Source organism: Chrysochloris asiatica, unplaced genomic scaffold, assembly GCF_000296735.1.
Source record: "Chrysochloris asiatica unplaced genomic scaffold, ChrAsi1.0 scaffold00013, whole genome shotgun sequence".
Lineage (NCBI taxonomy): Eukaryota > Metazoa > Chordata > Mammalia > Afrosoricida > Chrysochloridae > Chrysochloris > Chrysochloris asiatica.
In genome coordinates, this window is record NW_006408531.1 from 1,667,294 (window position 1) to 1,687,268 (window position 19,975).

The window sequence follows — 19,975 nt, forward strand, 5'->3', positions numbered from 1 at the left end:
TTTAAAATATTTTATTGATTATTTAAAAAATTCTTTCCCTATATGACTTCGTTTATAATAGAAAATTAGTTATTGGTAAAAAAAAAATTATTGAAGACTTAAATTTAAAATAATACTTGGCAAAAATACTCAGAAAATATCATTGATTTTCAGGCAGTACTTCTACTGTTATCAAGTACAGTACCACATTGGCATGACATCTTTATATTCTTGATTATCTATGTAAATTTAATACTTTGGGCATCAAGATAAAATATCTTATCCAAATAGTTACGCTTTTTCTTCTAATAGTCTTTCTTAAGACTACAAAGGAAAATGGAAAACAGAAAAGACTACATTTAATAAGAAATGAAGGAAAATTTCATCTACCCAGATTGCCCTGACCAAATGCCAAAAATTAACACCAGTCTAATGTTGGTGCTTCATCAGAACTCAACTCACTTTAGCCCAGGAAATTTCTGTATCCAAGTCGCAAAGCAAACCTTCTGAAGTGGATTTCTGTACCAGTTCAGCTTCAGTGACAGAAAGCCACTCAGAGAGAGAGGTAGCTTCTTTCTTCATCTTCCGCGCCAACTGAGACGCTCTTTCCAGATTCTGTTTTCCCTCAGTCACCTGAAAAGGAGAGAGGGAGAAAGTAAGGGGTGGGTATTATGAATGAAACAGAAATTTTACTAAAGACCCAAACTGATTTAACCACAAAACTCACATCATAAAGGAGCCCTGGTGGCACAATGGTTAAGCACTCAGCTATTAATGGAAAGGCTGATGGCTCAAACCAACCCAAAGACTCTACAGGTTAAAATCGGCCATGGGCTCCCAGAAAGATTACAGCCAAGCCAACCCTGTAGGCCAGTTCTACTCTGTCACATGGGGCTGTTATAAGTCAAAAAACACCTTGATGTCATTTACGTCTAATACCTTAAATTTACTTTACTCTATCATTTTTGCAATCTTCTGTAGTAGTTAAATGCCAGAGAATACTATGTTTCAATCTTAGCTCTACTGAGTGACCCTGGTAAAAGTATTTCCCTTAAATGCTGCTATGAGTATGAAACAACAAGAATATATATACAAATGTCTTGGCTTTGTCATTGAAACAAAGTAAAGGAATCAGTAAATAGCATCTGTTTTTATTCTGAATAGAAGATGCCTTAACAATCTGTCAAAAAAGGAATCTTTAAAACACATGTGGTTGTTGTTAAGTGCCGTCGAGTCGATTCCGACCCATAGCGACCCTGTATAGGGTTTCCAAGGAGCAGCTGGTGAGCTTGAACCACAGACCTTGCAGTTCAAATACCCACACACTATTCTGTAGCTACCTAAGGCAGAAAAACAATGTTTTCACATTTATAGTTTTACACATAACCACTTGTTGGTGTTGTAGTTTTTAAGAGTCATCCAGTCAGTTCCAACCCATAGCAACCCTGTATAGGGTTTTTCTGAGGAGTGGCTGATGAACTTGAACCACAGTCCTTGCAGTTCAAACTGTCCAGTGCATTAGCCCACAGCACCACACCAGGACTCCAATATTAAAATAGAGCCTTGTCACTTAAGATACAGCAAATGACTATAAAACATAAACTTTGATTATTTTTTTCTTATTGTTGTTGATTTAAAAAAATGAGCTGAACTTACTTTCATTAAATTCTTAATCCAGTCACCACATAATGACATGAAAAAGCTCACACAGCCCTATTCTTTCTATTTCATGAGTTAGCACAAGTAACCTGAGAGGATAAAGCCAGGGACAAGGTAGGATAGCCATGAATTGAGCACGGCCAGACTCATTACATCACATGACAGTGCCTCTCAAACTGCCAACAACCATTCACATTGTAAAGCTAAGGCACATGTTAGACTAAATCACAACAACCACTATGGAAAGCAATATGGTGCTTCTCAAAAGTTAAAAACAGAAATACTATGTGATCCAGTGATCCCATTCCTAGGTATATACCCTAGAGAAGTGAAGTACAAGAATACATATCTGCACATCCATATTCACTCAGCATTATTCACAATAGTAAAAAGATAAAAACAAACTTAGTGCCCATCAACTGATGAATGGATAAACAGAATGGAATACTATGCAACAATAAAGAATAAGGATGAGTCTGTGAAACATAATGTGGGTGAATCTGGAGAATGTTATGATGAGAAGCAAGTTAACCACAATAGGACAAATACTGTATGAGACTACTTTTATAAAAAGTCATGAATAAGTTTATACACAGAAAACAACATTCTTCAATAGTTACCAGGAAAGGAAAGAGGTGGAAAGGAAGAATTACTTACTAGATAGTAGGCACATGTTAATTCTGGGGAAGAGCAAGACAATACAAGTACAGGGGAAGTCGGTAGAATTTGATCACAGTAAATGAAGACACTGAGTGGTACTCAGGAATATAATAGATAACTACGGGAAATGCTGGGGAATGCAGTGGCTCTGTAGCATAAACACTGGATTGTGATGCACAAGGTTGGTGCTTTTAGCTCATCAGTCACTGTGCAGGAGAGATATGAGGCTTTCTGCTCCCATAAAGATTTACAGCCTCGGAAACAATACATAGTGTCACTATGAGTCAGAACCAATTCCAAAGTTCTAAAGAAGAAGAAGACGGTAAATGCTATAACATACAATTCTGAAAAACAGCAATAATAACTAAAAATTTATAAGTGAGTATATAGGTAGAAATGTATGCTCTCTCTTCACATATATAAATATATATGTTGTTGTTGTTGTTGTTAAATGCCACTGAGTCGACTCAGACCCATAGATGGTCCTGGTGAGAATGGGAGTAAAATATAGAACAAAACTCAAATTCACACACACTCTCAAAAGAATAGACTTAGTGGACTGATAAGAGACTGCAGGAACCCTACAAGACACCCTTTCAAACTGGAACTGAAGCTGCTCCCAGAGGGCACCATCCAACCAAATAACAGATGGTGGTGGAGTGTCATGGAGTTGGTTCCGACTCATTGCAACCCTGTACAGGGTTTCTGAGGCTATAAATCTTTACGGGAGCAGAATGTCTCATCTTTCTCCCACAGAACCCCTGGTAGTTTTGAACTGCTGACCGTGAGATTATAGCAGTCCAATTCATAACCACTATGCTACCAGAACTCATAAACAATAGGCCTATAAAACAAATTTTAAAATACCTGTGAGGAATATGTTCCTTAGAACAATCAACTATAAGACCAAACAGGCAACATTTGCAGAAAAGCAGAGAAAGTAAGGAGGGGAAGGGAGACTGGAGGGATAGAGTTGGAGAAGGCAGAGTAGAAATGGAAAAGTGCTGATACACCGCGGGATAGCAGCCAATGTTAGGGAGCAATTTTTGTACGAATTGTTGAATGAAAAATTGATTCACTTGTGTAAACTTTCCCCTAAAACACAATCCATTAAAACAAAAACATGAGTTCTTATACATATTTATAGGCAATTACAGTTAAGTATTAAAGTAATCAATCATAGATGGGGTGATATTTTCTCGGCTATATACAATAATATAAAAGGTGATCTTTGTTCATAATTGACATTAATTATACTTCTTTATTCTGCTCCCCTAAGGTTCAATTTATGGCGTGGTACTGTGGGTTAATGCGATGGACTGCAAAGTCAGTTGGAACTGCAAGGTTCAAGCTGGCCAGTCACTCCTCAGAAACCCTATACAGGGTCACTAAGGGTTGGAATTGATTTGATGGCACTTAACAATAATAAGGTTCAATTTTGCTCTTTCATACATCAAGGATTGATTTTAGTAACGTCTTTCTTAAAAATTGAACTAGTTTTTTTCTACAGAGTTTAATCAAAATTCATAACCCTAAATTAATAGCACCTCACTGCAATTATCTGGAGATAACTGAATTATATTAAAAGGTAGTATAGACCCAGATGATATTTATTTGACTGAAGCATGGCCAGGCAGCTACACAATCATCTTAAAACTTCATACTACCAAAGATTTGTATTCACGAGGAAGAAAATAATCTATAGTTCAACTTGCAACAATTTCTATTTTTCTCATTCTGATCAATATCCATTAAGATGTACTGCATATCAGACTAGGAATATCAAGTTCTAAATCTTTTATGTAGTTATTTATCCCCTACCTCTTAAATAAATATTCAACCTTTTCATCTCAAATGAATCATTCCCATCAACTATTAAACATACTGAAGTTCTCTGAAACTCATTTTTTTTTCCTCTTTATTCCCACCTCCCCTATAGCCATTCTGGTTTCCACTCCCATTATTCCACATAAATTGATTTTTCCAAGTTCAATAACGACCCTGATCTAATGGACATTTTTAATGTGCACCCTATTTACCTTTCAAATGTCCTCCAAAAGCTAAAGCACTCAATCATGAATGACCTCTTCCCCTGACCTTCTAGCCCTAAGAACACTCCTGATTTGCCTACCACCTCTTGCTACTCTGACTTCAGTTTCCTTTGGAAGTTCACCTACCTCCAATTTCTCATGAAATGATATAATTCCTGAATTCTTTTAGCACCATGCACTAAGGCTGGTGGATTCAAACCATCACCATTTTGGTTAACAATCTAGTGACTCTCAATACTAACCTACTATGTTACAGGGCTCCTTCTCTGTAAACTATCCTCCAAACTGCAGCGAATGACTGTAAAAAGTACATATCTGAGCATGTTAGTTCCCAGCCAATATCTTGCCATAGCTGCTTATTGCTCTTAAAACAGAAATTAAAATCTTTAGCACAAAAAGACTCTGGCAGGGTCTTGTCTCATTTTATTTCACCTATGCTATGCTCCTCACCCTTGTACTCCCTGCTCTTGCCTCAGAAATTTACCACAGCCATGCGCTTCCATGTGACTTCACACAGTTTATTCCACACGTCCTTCAGATCTTGTTGTTGTTGTTGTTGTGTGCCGTGGAGTCGGTTCCGACTCATAGCGACGCTGTACAGGGTTTCCGAGGCTGTAAATCTTTACGGGAGCAGAAAGCCTCATCTTTCTCCCATGGAACAGCTGGTAGTTTCGAACTGCTGACCTTAAGGTTCACAGACCCATTCGTAACCACTACGTTAGTAGGAGTAAAGCTTTCTCAAGATCGTCTTCCTAACTCCATACTGGGTCAAACCCTCCATTACACACACTCAAAACATCACAGACTTTCTGGCATTTCATACTTGGAATCTGACGTGATTTTGTGGGATGACTTTTCTTTCTCTTTCATGACAGAAAGTTCCATTAGGCAAGGAGACACCTAATGGTTTTGCTCACCAAATGTCCTTCCTGCCTGCTAGGACTCCTAGCACAAGGTAAAGTCTCGGTTGAGCTAATTCATTCAATCTAGAACTATAGTCACAAATAGAAAGTCGGCAACACCATTCCACCCACAAAATGTCTGCTTAATGAGGAACTATATTAATACGAATAAATAACTTCAGCTATAAATATCAAAGAGAAGCTCTATGGTGTGTCTTCCAGATAAGCAATGTATCAAAAAATGTCACACCAACAACCTAATCTGGCAAAAATTAGGTCAAAAATGTCTAGAAAATACACGAACTATTTATTCATACTAACCGATTTGAAAGTGATAAAATTTCAGCTCGCGTTCTCTAGGCTTATGTAGAAATATCAGTTTTATTTCAATTACAAGTTTTTATTTATATTTAACAGTCCAAATAGGATTCAAACAAACCATTTCCTAACACCATTTGTCAATCCTGACAAAAACAGTATCGGTTCCACACATCCTTCTGCTTTCCTGGCTTCAAGGCACAGATTCTTGATAAAAGACCTGAGTCTATGGAATCCACCATATCAGTCAGAATAAACGGCCTCACAACTCCCTCCATGGATTTGCTAGAATGCCTAAATTGTAGATATTTTCTGGAAGGATTTTAAATCTTAGTAGCTTAATAGGAGCTTCCTGCTGCTTAATATTTATTAGAAACCTGGTGTTTTAACATTTCTCAGTAGACTACTCAATTTAGAAATCCAACAACCAATAATTTGATTGTCTACAGAGACTATAATGGCAGAGTTATCCTAGAATAACTTAACCATCTGTATCCATTGAAAACTACAAAACTTATAGGAATAACTTGAAACATACAATAAGTGCCATAAAACTCAAATATGCATTGTTCAAGAAGTGAAATTTTTAAATGCTCAAAGGAGAGAGTGAGCTAATGAGAAAGCGTTTCAGAGAGAGACAGGAACAGAGTGGTTAAGTTCCTCACCTGGGCACCCAGATCATTGTAGAGGATCTTCAGAGCAGTAAGTTGTTCGTCCATGACTTTGGGGTTATCAGTTTGCTGTTTCTGGACAATGTGCCTTCCTGTTTTGATTACAGTCTCCACTTCAAGCTTGACTTCACTTAAGGTTTTATAGAGTTTCTTAAAAGTGAAACAGACAAAACATATATTGTAGTGAAAATGACTAGCCCAGTTGCTATCTAATTGATTCTCTCATGCAGACACCATGTGTGTCCCAGTAGAATTGTGCTGCACACAGGCACGTCAATGGCTGTAATCTTTCAAAAGTAGACAACCAGGACTTTCTTCCCCGGTACGTCTGGGTGGACTTCAAATGCCAACCTTGCAGTTAGCTACCATGCACATTAACCACTTTTACTGCTCAGTGACTGAAAACTTACAAACTGGAGGCATTTCAGAACACTGCTTATACAGACTGACAGCAAAGAATTAACTTCAGAAATCAAAGTTCACTGTCTTTCTCAGATTTGGTTCAAATATTGAATAAAATGAAATCAAGATCATACTACATTTTGACGTCTAATAAGAAAGAATAAACTAATAAAATTTTTAAAAATGCTTGTTTAAAAAAACAACAACTTGGAATTGTGTTTTAAATTCTTATGAAAGTACTTAATAATATAGACAATTTTCCTACATACACTGGGAAAATATTAGGACTAAACATTAACATTTAATGCTTATTCTGTTTAAAGTCAAATTTTTATAAAAACCTGAAGTTGCTAGGACCAGAAAAAAAGCCAACACTGGCTATTTCTAACTATTGGACCTCTGAATTATTAATATTTATTTTGTCATTATATTTCTCTGAAGCAGCAAGTCTATCCACAATTTCTTACATAATAAAAATATATATAAACTCTAAACTACATCAAAATGGATAAGGCAACAAGAAATCAGAGTTCTGTAGGTCAAATTCAGAGCTGTCCATTACCACCTGTTGCTGCACAGCTGATTCGAACTCACAGGACCCTAACGGGCAGAGTAGAACTTCCCTGGTGTGCTTCTAAGCTCTAATCTTTATAGGAAACTGCCACATCTTTCTCCCACAAAATGGCTGGTGGGTTCAAATCGCTGGCTTTTCCCTAACAGCCAACTACTTGGTCACTCCCAGTGTGGCACTGCAGGATTAGCATTGGACTGCAAACCCCAAAAGGTCGGCAGTTCAAACCTACCAGCTGCTCCTTGGAAACCCTATAGAGGGTTGCAATGAGTTGGAACTTAACAACAATAAGTTAACCATTGCACTACCAGGGCTCCGTTTATAATGTATGTTGCGACCAAAAAGCTTTATTCTGGCCAGATTCTCTTGTCTGCATACATTATGATCTCCATCTGGAACATTTTACATGGCACTGTCGTATAAGAAACCACCAGATTACGTTACACAAAGTCAAAGACAGTGTTGACTTGTTACTACTGTTGTTGTTAAATATTATCGAGTTGGTTCCAATTCATAGCAACCTGGTACAGGGTTTCCAAGGAGCTTCTGAAAGGTTGGAACCATCAACCTTGCAGTTAACAGTCTAGGACTTATCCTACAGTGGCCACACAAGGACTCCTTTTGATGACTATATGCCAGTATGGAGTCCTGGTGTGATGCTGTGGGTTAATGCACCAGACTGCAAAGTCATTTGAACTGCAAGGTCGGTGGTTCAAGCTCACCAGCTGCAACTTGGAAACCCCATGCAGGGTCGCTATGTGTCGGAATCGACTTGACGGCACTTAACAGCAACAACAACATGCCAGCATATAGATGCAGTAAATGCATGCATCTATATACATTTATTAGCATTCCATTTATTCCAACTTTTGAGTAATCAAATGACCTTCAATGTGCAAATAACAGACATATAAGGACTGCCATTTTCAAAACCAGAAATAATTATTTTCAGATTTTTCTAGTTCTCATCACATACACAAGTATCGTCGTAAGCTTCTTCATGATTCTCAAGTAGAACATTAATGCAAAGACTGAGTCCTTCTAGTCACATAATTTTAAATGTCTGTTCAATTGAACTATAACGTTCACAACTAAAACAGTAATCAGACCTTATATATAATTTATTCTTTTATATCTTAGCTTGGAAATTTATAAATTAGAAGTTAGAATTTACTTTCCTAAGGGATAATTTCTTTATACTGCAAAATTTCTGACATTTATTTATTTATAGTTTCTTCTTTCAAGTATTAGGCTTAAACTTTGTGAATGAGAAGTTAAAATTTGACTTTCTAGAGAATGAATTTTTTTGTTTACGCTGTAATTATTCCTGGTATCCATTATAATGACGCTTCTTCTACTTAACTCAAAAAGAGCTCTGGTAGCATAGTGGTTACGAATCGGGCTGCTAACCTCAGGGTCAGCAGTTTGAAACTACCAGCCATTCCATGGGAGAAAGATGAGGCTCTCTGCTCCCATAAAGACTGGCAGCCTTGGAAACCCTATACGGGTCACTATGAGTCAGAACCAACTTCACAGCACATAACCACCACCATCACCACCAGTTAACTCAAATGTATCCTGCCAGAGTTTTCTTGTAATTTGAAGCTGTTTAGCTAAGTCGCCTCTGTTTTGTTTTCTTGTATACACATCTATTCTAGTTCTCTCATCTCATTACTCTCAGTGGCTTGACTTCTAACCAAAAGGTTGGAGGGCTGAGTCCACCCGGAGAGACTCAGAAGAAAGGCCTGGTGATGTAGTTCTGAGAGATCAGACTGGTGACAACAATGCAGCAGTTTTACTTTGACACACACGGGGTCACCAGGAGGTGGAGTCTACTCAACAGCAACCAGTTTGGTTTGACTTGAATTTCTCCAATCCCTTCTAAGTTTCTTGGGGGTAAGGATGACCACAATTCTTACTTTAGAGATTTTTTTCCCATAGTGAAGCCCTTTGCTTGCCATACTGCAGACTAAGAATCTTTGAACAAGCCATGTATATACACACTAGGCCTCGTCTCAGTCTGGGCTCCTGAGAAGTGCCCAGGACATGCTATCCAGTCACAGCCTCACCAAGCACTTGTCCAGGTGGGTCTGAATGACATCGGCGTCCACGTCCTTCACATCCAACACGTGCAGTTCAGCTTTCACCCCATCCAGCACTCGTTTGCAGTCAAGCATGCGCTGCTCAAAGTTAGCAGGCTTCTGAAAGAGCTGGAACTTTGTGGACACCTCTCGAAGTTTCCTCTGTTGACAGAGATGATAATTATAAGCAACTCACATCAGAAAAATAATCTCTCTCCTCAGGTGATAACAGTATAAGAAAGAACAACTTCTGAAAAGCTCTGAGATACAGCACCAATAACAGCCTTCAGTCGCATGACAAAAATAAAATCATAAAAGATGGTGGTGAGCTTACAGAACTGCCTGAGTAAACTGCACAGCCGTCTTCCATGACTACTTGGCAGGTTTACAAACAGCAAAGGTTCTGCTAACCTCTCTGGTTAGGGATGCACCAGTTGGACATTGAATAAGGAAGATCAGAGAAGAGCTGATGCACTGGAGTTATGGTGTTGGAGGAGAATATTGAAAGTACCACAGACTGTCAAAAGATCTGTGTTAGAAGAAGTTCAGTTAGAGTGCTCCTTGGAAGCCAGGGTGGCCAGACTTCATCTCTCAAGCTTCGGACATATTATCAAGAACAACCAGTCCCTAGAGAAGGATATTATGTTTGGTAAAGTGGAGAGTTGAAGGAAAACAGGAAGACCCCAAACAACATGGATTGGCACAGTGGCAGTAGTAACGGGCTCAAACACAGTAATGAGTGTGAAGTTATGCAGGTCCCAGCAGTGTTTCGTTCTGTTGTGCATGGACTCGGTACTGATTCAATGGCACCTAACAATAAAAACAACCTCTCTGGAATGAAAACTTCATGAACTTTCTCACCTGTATGGAAATATTTATACTTCAGGAACCTAGAACTCAAAATGACCTTCATCACAAATTCAAGGTGAAAGTCCATGTAACACTGACTATTAGGAACTAAATGGAGCTATGCTCTATGCAAGGTCAGCCCGCCTAGAGCACTAACTGACCCATTACTGGCAAGTGCTCTATCTGGAAGAGAAAATCTGCTGATAAAAAGTTGGTACTGCAGACCTACACAGGATCTCTTCAGCATAAAATTCTAGCAAATCTGCTCCTATAAAGATTACAGCCAAAATGGAAAGATGTTCCATGTTCACGGATTAGAAGATTTAATATTGTTAGACGTCAACACTATCCGAAGTGATCTACGGCATCAATACAATCCTGTTCAAAACTCCCACCAGCCTTCTTTATAGAAACAGAAAAGCCAATCTTCATATGGAATGGCAAGAGGCCTTGAATAGCTAAAGCAATGTTGAAAGAGAAGAAAAAAGTAAAATGATTCATACTTCTGGACAGACACAGCCATCAAAACAGCTGGGTACTCATCTAACAAGAGGCACATAGACAACAGAAGAGAACTGAAAGTCTGGGAATAAACTCACATATCCAAGGTCAACAAATTTTTGACAAGGGAGTTAAGTCCATTCTCAGCAACAACAACAAAATAAAATTTAGAGAAGGAAGGAAAAAAAAAAAAAAAAAGATGACAGGCAGGAAATCCTAGAGTAGTTTTTCTGTGTCCTGTCATGTTGCTGAGTTGGAATTGACTCAATGGCATACAACAACAACAACATATAAAGCTTCTAAATCTTGCAAAGTGAAGAGGACTTGAAACATTTACTTATGAAGATTAAAGAGCACAGCCTTCAATATGGATTACATCTCAATGTCAAGAAAACAAAAATCCTCACCACTGGGCCAATAAACAACATTCTTATCAATGGAGAAAAGATTGAAGTTGTCAAGGACTTCATTCTTCTTGGATCAACTATCAACACTCACCGAAGCAGCAGTCAAGAGATCAGACGACGTATTGCATTGGGCAAATCTGCTGCACAGGAACTTTTTAAAGTATTGAAGAGCAGAGATGTCAGCTTGAGGACTAAGGTGCGCCTGATCCAGGCCATGGTGTTTTCAATAGCCTCATATGGATGCGAAAGTTGGACAGTGAATAAGGAAGATCGTAGAAGAATTGATGCCTTTGAGTTGTGATGCTGGAGGAGAATACTGAAAGTGCCATGGACTGCCAAAAGAACCAGTAGATCTGTTTTGGAAGAAGTGCAGCCAGAGTGCTCCTTGGAGGCCAGGATGGCTAGGCTTCGTCTCTCATGCTTTGGACATATTGTCCGGAGAAAACAGTCGCTGGAGAAGGATGTCATGCTGGGTAAGGTGGAGGGTCAGAGAAAAAGAGGAAGACCCCTAACGAGATGGACTGGCCAGGTGGCATCATTGATGGACTCAAGTATGGCAGCGGTAGTGAGGTTGGCCCAGAATCGGACATTGTTTCGTTCTGCTGTGCATGGGGTCACTATGAGTCGGTTCCGACTCGATGGCACCTGACAACAACAACAAATCTTGCATGCTCTTTTTCTCTCTCTGTCTCTTCTCAACTCCATGATGGAAATCAGAGTCACTATTTTTCTGCTCATGCAGTAATTTGTCTCTATGCCCTGGAGTTCATTGTGCCTTCAAACACCACTCCTATCCCACTGCTTACATCATAACCAATACCAAAGGTACCCAATAATCAACTCTAAGTTTCTTTTTATGCCCACCATATTGAAAAGAACGTGTCCTCACACGGTCTCCTCACCTGTAGCACATCCATCTGAGAGCTTCCTCTGGCAGTCCTGCCATCTGGGGAGGTCGGGGGCTGAGAACGCATGTTTCTTCTCAGCTCTTCAAGAGTTAGCTCGTGGGCTGAGATCTCAGCTTGGATTTTCTGACAAAGAGATTAGAAAAGGAAGAGAATGACTTTTCAAAATGTTTAAAAACAAATGAAAGTTCCATATAGTCATATGATCATTGAAATAGTTTTACCCCTATTAAGGCATACCACAAAAGACTAGATGCTAGAAATGGACATAATGCTTGGTAAAGTGGAGAGTTGGTGAAAATGAGGGAAACCCTTACAGGGATGCATTGGTACACGGGCCTCAACAATGGGCTCAAAACTATCAAAGATCATGGAAATGGAAGGGGACCAGGCAATCTTTCCTTCTGCAAAACAAAAATCAGAACCAACTCTAGGGTTACCAATAACAATTAGCTTTAATATAGACCCTGGGTGATGCAAACGGTTAATGTGCGGCAATACTAACCCAAAGTTTGGAGACTTAGTCTGCCCAAAGGAGCCTTAGAAGAAAGGCCTGGTGATCGACTTCTTAAAAATCAACAATTAAAAATCCTACAGAGCACAGTTCTACTTTCATACACATAGGGTTGCCCTGAGTCTGAATCAGCTCAAAGACAACTAGCTTGGCTATGTGGTATAGTGAATTATTTAATATGTTTCTTCTACCCTTAGTCTTTGTAACTTCTACCAAGTGACTCTTTTCCTGATAGGTCTGGAAAAGAGAAGGTGGAAGAAGATAATGATAGGATGACATGAGTCATCTGTGGGTGTTAACAGAGTTTATAGTCATTGTAAAAACTTGAACTCCTAGCATGCTATAAAATGAGCCATCTAAGAAGCATGAAGGGGCATCTCACGAACACCAAGAAGACAGAGTCAGAAGTGGAGTGCATCCTTTGGACTCCATGCTTCCTGCATATTGAACCTACACTACCCAGGAACAGAAAGATGTGACCCTGGAGGAGTCACATGGAATAAGTAAAGCTGAGTGACACTGAGCAGGAGGCTGACTTGCAGAATGTGGTGCCTTTAAGCACTTAACGTGGGGAGACAGGTTTGCTGATTCATGGGAGCTAGAGCCAAGTACCTTCAGGCTGTGGTTCATGTGAAGTGGTGTGTCCTGTGGGCATTGATCAGCAGTGCTATAAGTATTCTGTATCATTGCCCAGACCAAGAGAGACCTGTGTGTTGGCATGGCTCAGGAGAGGGTCCTAATTGGAACCAACGTGCCCTGAGCTTTTCTGACCCTGAATAACCTATTAATGTCCCTAATAAACCCTGTAGCTGTGAGGATGGTGTCTGAGTCCTGTGGGACCACTGCAATGAATTATTGAACCCAGATGAGAAATAGAGAGTGCTGTGGAAGGGGTTGTTGGTGTCGATTTCTGCAGCTTGCTCTTTCTTTTAAATAAGCTTTAATAAGTTCACAGTATACTAAGGGTCACATTGTATTTCAGAACTGCTATGTGTTACACCCTTTCTAATATCTTTGCATTTGTCATTTCTAATGCTCACAACTTCCTCAGGAAGAAAAAACTGTCCCACTTCCACAGATGAAGAAAAGATTTGGACACACAGCACAAGAGAACTCCAAAACTCAACAGCTGCCCCAGACAGAAGATCAATCTTTCTCACTATTTCTTAGCTTTCTTTGGACAACTTGAGGAGCTTGTTTGAGGTTGAATTAGTCATTACCTGTGCTCTCTTCACAAGGAGCTCTGGTAGCGTAGTGGTTTGAATCGGGCTGCCAACAGCAAGGTTAGCAGTTTGAAACTACCAGCAGTTCTGCGGGAGAAAGATGAGGCGTTCTGCTCCCGTAAAGATTTATAGCTTCAGAAACCCTGTACAGGGTCACTGTGAATCGGAACCAACTCCACAGTACTTAACAACAACAACATGCTCTCTTCACAATGCACAGGTCCTAACCCCGCCGGCAATACCTGTGCTTCCTGGGGAACTTGGAAGGCGTCTATCCTATCTGTCAAGTACGTTGTAAGTTGCTTATCCAGCTCCGCTAAGCTTTCCTGCAAGACTTGAAGCATGTGGTCAGTTTCCCTCAGGACCTGCAATTGCTTTTCCAAAGAAATCTGCTTGCTCTCTGCCTGCACAGGGGAGAAATCGAATCATTAGTGGCTCAGCACAAATAAAAATAGCCAAATATAAAAACACCCTTAGGCTCTGGCTACCATGAAAAGAAATAAATACTAAGAGTGATATTGAAATCCTCTGGCTTTCATTATAAATATAGAATAACGAGCAATAGTAGTGAAAATATCCTTCTAGTATCTCACTACCTTGAATTGAGTTACTAACTTTTATCTCCTTTTTATCTACAGTGACAAATATATAAAGGTAAAGAGTTCCAACATAATATATTAAACAGTTCCTTCAAATATATTAAATGTATTACTAAATCTAAGTAGATAACCGTCTCAATAAGAACATAAAATATAACAAGAATATCTATTGACCTACATTTCTCTAGTCAAGCGTACTAATAAGTCCATTTGATGAGAAAAGCAGAAGAACTTCAATAAATGGTATTAGAAATATTGGATTTCCACATGCAGAAAAATGAACTCGCCATGCCTCACACCACAGCAACATTTTTACCAGCAGATATTTAGGGTCAGGGGGATGATGTCTATCAACAGGACATGTATTAAAATCTGATTCTCTTTTATTCAAAGTCTAAAACAAGTTCTACAGAAGTTCATGTGAATTAACCACTATTTACTGTATATTGAATTAAGTTTCCTAGTATTCATGACCTAAACATCCACAGTCAGCATTTAATATGTGTTAGAAGGCCTCCAACATCCATGCAGCCCTCCTAAAACAGAAGAGACTCTTTTATCTTATTTTTGTCACAATATATGTTATGGTACATCTGGATATGTACTCAACAGAGTGAAACACTTCACAACACCAATTTCAAACTCTGATGGTCCTGCTATTTATTAAGAAAATGTGAATTGTCATTATATATAGTTATAGAGAAATTATTATTGCATACATGATCTGTAATAATTGTAATGTAACTATAAAAGTATATAGTTATATAACAATAATTACTGCATATATAAGGAGCTCTGGTAGCGTAGTGGTTACGAATCGGGCTGCGAACCTTAAGGTCAGCGGTTCGAAACTACCAGCTGCTCCGCGGGAGAAAGATGAGGCTTTCTACTCCCGTAAAGATTTACACCCTCGGAAACCCTGTACAGGGTCGCTATGGGTTGGACCCGACTCAACAGCACTTAACAACAACAACATATAATATATATAATAACAACGATCATATGTAGAGTTATATGGCAATTAATATATATCACATGTTTTACAATAATTGTCAAATAACTATGGCGGTGGTGGTCATGTGCCGTGGAGTCAGTTCCGACTCATAGCGACCCTGTACAGAGTTTCCGAGGCTGTTAATCTTTATGGGAGCAGAAAGCCTCATCTTTCTCCCACAGAACAGCTAGTAGTTTCAAAGTGCTGACCTCAAGGTTTTCAGCCCGATTCGTAACCACTATAACTATATATGACCATTATTATTCTATAGCATGCAAGATACAATAATAATCGTCATATAAATATATAACTGTATATATAGTTATATGATGATTTTTTATTGCACATTAAATCATCATCATCATATATACATATACAGCTATATAACATTATAATATGTTACATATCATAATAATTGTTATATAAGTATATAACTGCATATACAGTTATGTGACAATTATTACTAAATATTGGTGGTTGGTTGTGTGCCATGGAGTCAGTTCCGATTCATAGTGACCCTATATAAGGTTTCTGAGGCTGTAAATCTTTATGGAAGCAGAATGCCTCGTCTTTCTCCCGAGGAGCAGCTGGTTGTTTTGAACCGCTGATCTTGAAATTAGCAGCCAAACTTATAACTACTATGTTACCAGAGCTAGTTGTTATGTAACTGTATGTAATGATAGTTTACATTTTCCTAATAAAGAACAAGGCCATTGGAGTTACAAATAGGTGTTACAAAGTGTCCCAATCTCTTGAGTACACATCCAGGATGTGCCTTAACATATATTGTGACAAAAATTAGAGAAAAGGGTCTCTTCCGTTTTAGGAGGGCTGCATGGATATTAAAAGCTTTCTAGCACATATTAAATAATAATAACTGTGGACGTTTATATTATATAAATGGAGTCCTGGCGTAGTGCTGTAGGATAAGCACTGGACTGCAAGGTTGGTTTGAACAGCAAGGTCAGTGGTTCAAACTCACCAGCCGCTCCTCAGAAACCATATACAGTGTAGCTATGAATCAGAAAATACTCAACAGCACTTAACAATAACAATTCTATAGGCACATATAGATATATTTGTATGTCATATAATAGTATGTTATCATATGCAGCTTTAATGTGTCCTTGACAGAAATGGAATTGTTTACAAGTAGAGACTATCTTAAAGATAAATTTTCATTTTAACCTTCCCCAGCATGCCCTCATTAATGTTGGTCAGCAGCTGCCCCTGCTCCCTAACATCAATACTCAATCAACACTAATGCACGCCGGAGCCTTACCAGGTGGCTCAGTTCTTCGTATCGACTATTGAATGCCTCCAGTTTCTCACTAATTATGTCATCAAGAATCCCTCCATCAATCAGAGTCTGGCCAAGTTCCCGAATCTGGGTGCGGTTCTCTGCTGGGTGTCGCAACACTGATTCCAGAGACTGAGCAGGGAAGAAAAAAATAATAATGCATTCCCAGAGACCAACTCTATCATGGACCCAAAAAATGCCTACATGAATCAAGAGTTTCCTTTTCCAGAAATCTATCATAAGGCATGAAATGAGAAACTAGTTCTAATCATTAATCCATAAAAATACTCAGCCTGGTGTTAATAAATGCACAAGGCAACGAACCTTAACACAAGGATGCTGTGTAATAGTATAAATTCAAAAATATATCCATTGTATGAAAAAATGCTCCTAATATACTAAGTTTAAAAGCAGGCTACACTATTATGTAAATAAAATCATTGAAACTTATTAATAATAATACTAAAAATAAGTACTTATTTTTCTACAGTATATTCAGAGTGCTAGGAACTAATTTATATTCACATTTTAAAAAATATACATTAACCAATATGTGTTAAATATTATTAGCGTTTTATAGATGATGATAAAGTAAGCTCAGCAGTGTTAAGTAAATTGTCTATATATACATGTTGTTGTTTGTTGTGGTAGGTGTCATCAAGTTGGCACCGAATCATAGTGGCCCTATGCATAACACAACGAAACACTACTACCCAGTCCACGTCACAACTTCTGTAATGGATCACAGTCCAGTGTGTATACATTTAAAACAATAAATCAGGAAGAAACACACTCAGGTATTTAGAAGTTTATCTTAGAGTTAGGTTTATACTTTTCTCTAGTTTCCTTATTCCTGGAAGGGGCAATTATTAACTATCATATTAGGGAAATGAAAGTTTACTTTTTAAGTCTGTAGCACTGTAGGATAAACACTGGACAGCTAACCACAAGGTAAGCTGTTCAAACCCACCTGCCACTCCTTGGAATCCGATTTAGGGTTGCTATGAGTCAGAACTGATTCAACAGCACACAACATTTTTATTTTCATTTTCTTAGTCTATCATTCTGATATATTTATATATAATAAACATTTATAATGAAAATGATGTAGACCTTTCTGCTAGAAATGCATTATTGGCTCCTGGAATTTAGACACCACATTTTACGGTTTAAACCAGCTTCTGTGAGTCGGTTCTAACTTATGGTGACAGATGTGTATCTGAGTAGAACTTTGCTCCAGAGGGTTTACAATGGCTGATTTGGGGCAGATTGCCAGGTCTTTCTTCCATGGTCTTTAGGTTAACAATGAGCTCTCTAACCATTTACACTACCCAGTGATTCCCATTTGACTTATTTCTGACCTTCACACCAGTCACCTACTCAGCTACAACAGTTTTTAAAGCTTATCTGTACACTTCCTTTTTGTTTTTTTAAAAAGCAGATCTACCCTCGCTGCAAATTTGTCATGGAAGAAGTACAGCCAGAATGCTTCTTAAAGGTAAGGATGGCAAGACGTTGTCTGTTGTTCTGTGGACATGTTGTTAGAAGGGACCAGTTGCTGGAGAAGGACATCATGCTTGGCACAGAGGAGGGTCCGTGATAAAGAAGACCTCCAGGTGACTGACACCCTGGCAGCGACAATGGGCTCAAAACTAACAATTGTGAGATGGTGCCAGGCCAGGCGGGGTTTCCTCCTGCTGTAACTTTGAGTTAGAACTGACTTGACAGCACCTAACAACAACAACAACAACAACAACAACAACACACTCTTCGCATTTTAATTCACTTAAGACGCAGTTATGGTCTCATGAGCTGCACATTGTGCCGCAAACTGAGAAACAAAGTAGAATCAAGTCTATTTCTTGGCCTCAGAGAGCTAATAGGTCAGGCCTAGTGACAAGTTCCTTAAATGGGATCCCATGACACAAATATTGCCCATTGCAGTCTAATCTCAAACTGTTAGTATCTGAAAATAATAGACGGGAGTCATTGTAAACACAGTATTGCTATGTTTAATGAGTAAAACTAACTTTATGAAGAAACAATATACCAGTTGCCCTAATAACATAAAGCAGAGTTGTATCCAGGGATGGGAAAAACAAACTGGAACACCACCAGTGTATTTTACCATGTCTAAGTACTGGTCTGTGAACCACAAATCAGCAGTTCAAGCCCCTCAGCTGCTCCTCAGAAACTCGATGTTGTTGTTAGATGCTGTTGAGTCATTTCTGACTAATATTGACCCTGTATAGGGTTTCCAAGGAGTAACTGTTGAGCTTGAACCATCAAGCTTTCCGTTGAAACCAACCTTGTAATCAAGTATGCATTAACCCACAGCGCCACACCAGGACTGGGTCACTATGAGTTGACTCGAAGGCAATTAACAACAACAGCACATACTAGTGGTCAGTATATAAAACTGATTTAGTATGTCATCTTAAATAACTTAAATAACTAGTTACACTACCCAGTGATTCCCACTACACAAATATGTAAATTCTTTAGGCTACTGAAGAATATACAAGTCACACTTGAAATGACTAAGGTAGCATATGTGTTGGTCCAGGTGAAGCACCTGAATCCTGACTAAATACGTATTTGGCCTCACTGAAACGAAAAGAAATGCCACAAATAACTCAGTCTCTGACCTCAAGGGCTTCATTGACAACATCTGCTTTCTCGGGCAGTGCTTCTGTGCTCTTCATCTGCTCTTCCAAAGTGTTTAGCCAGGTGGTTTCCAGGGCCAAATAATGAAGCAACTCAATCCAACATGACCATACCTCCTGAAGTGGGTGATGAAAAATGTAAATGAGACAAAAAAAAAAAAAAACAATTCATACAATGCAGTTCCAGAGCTACACATTCTTTCTAACCAACAATAACTTCATTTGTCCACAGTGAGGCTATGTGGGCACTTAGAAACGGATGAAGTTAGGGTTTGAGAGAAATGAAACAAAACGGCATTGCTCATGAAATCTTGTCAGTTGATTTATAGGGAATGTGGGGTGGGAGTGTAAAAAGGCTACCTCACTCTTTATACTAAAATAAAGTCCAAGAAGCTGACTTGTCAAAATTAAACTCTGTAAGTGGGAGAAGAAAATGAACTTTTCATCAGTTTGTTTTTTAAATGCTGATATATAGAAACATAAAAGCGACTCATACCTGTAACACTTTTAACAATTACATAGATAACTGAAAATCTCTGGGGCACAGGTATTAACTTAGGTTCTAATTCAAGAAGTAAAATGAAAGGACAAAAGCTTTTACTGCTCCACCTCCTTACTCCAAACAGAAGGAGCCTATTTGATTAGTGGATTTGGAGGAGTGGGCTTGGACATCCTGAGTCTGTTACCTTCAGGATTTGCTGAGAAGAGACAGAGGTTAGCCTG

The 19,975-nt window shown here is 38.7% G+C and overlaps 1 protein-coding gene across 1 annotated transcript in view; it reads right to left on the reverse strand.

Annotated features, from left to right (window-relative positions):
• Positions 1-19,975, reverse strand: part of UTRN (utrophin) — a 574,637-nt gene that overhangs the window by 442,616 nt on the left and 112,046 nt on the right. The window contains 7 exon segments of the mRNA XM_006834702.1: positions 442-612; positions 6,235-6,390; positions 9,283-9,456; positions 11,954-12,082; positions 13,936-14,097; positions 16,569-16,718; positions 19,235-19,369. Of these exon segments, the coding sequence (XP_006834765.1) occupies positions 442-612; positions 6,235-6,390; positions 9,283-9,456; positions 11,954-12,082; positions 13,936-14,097; positions 16,569-16,718; positions 19,235-19,369 (1,077 nt within the window).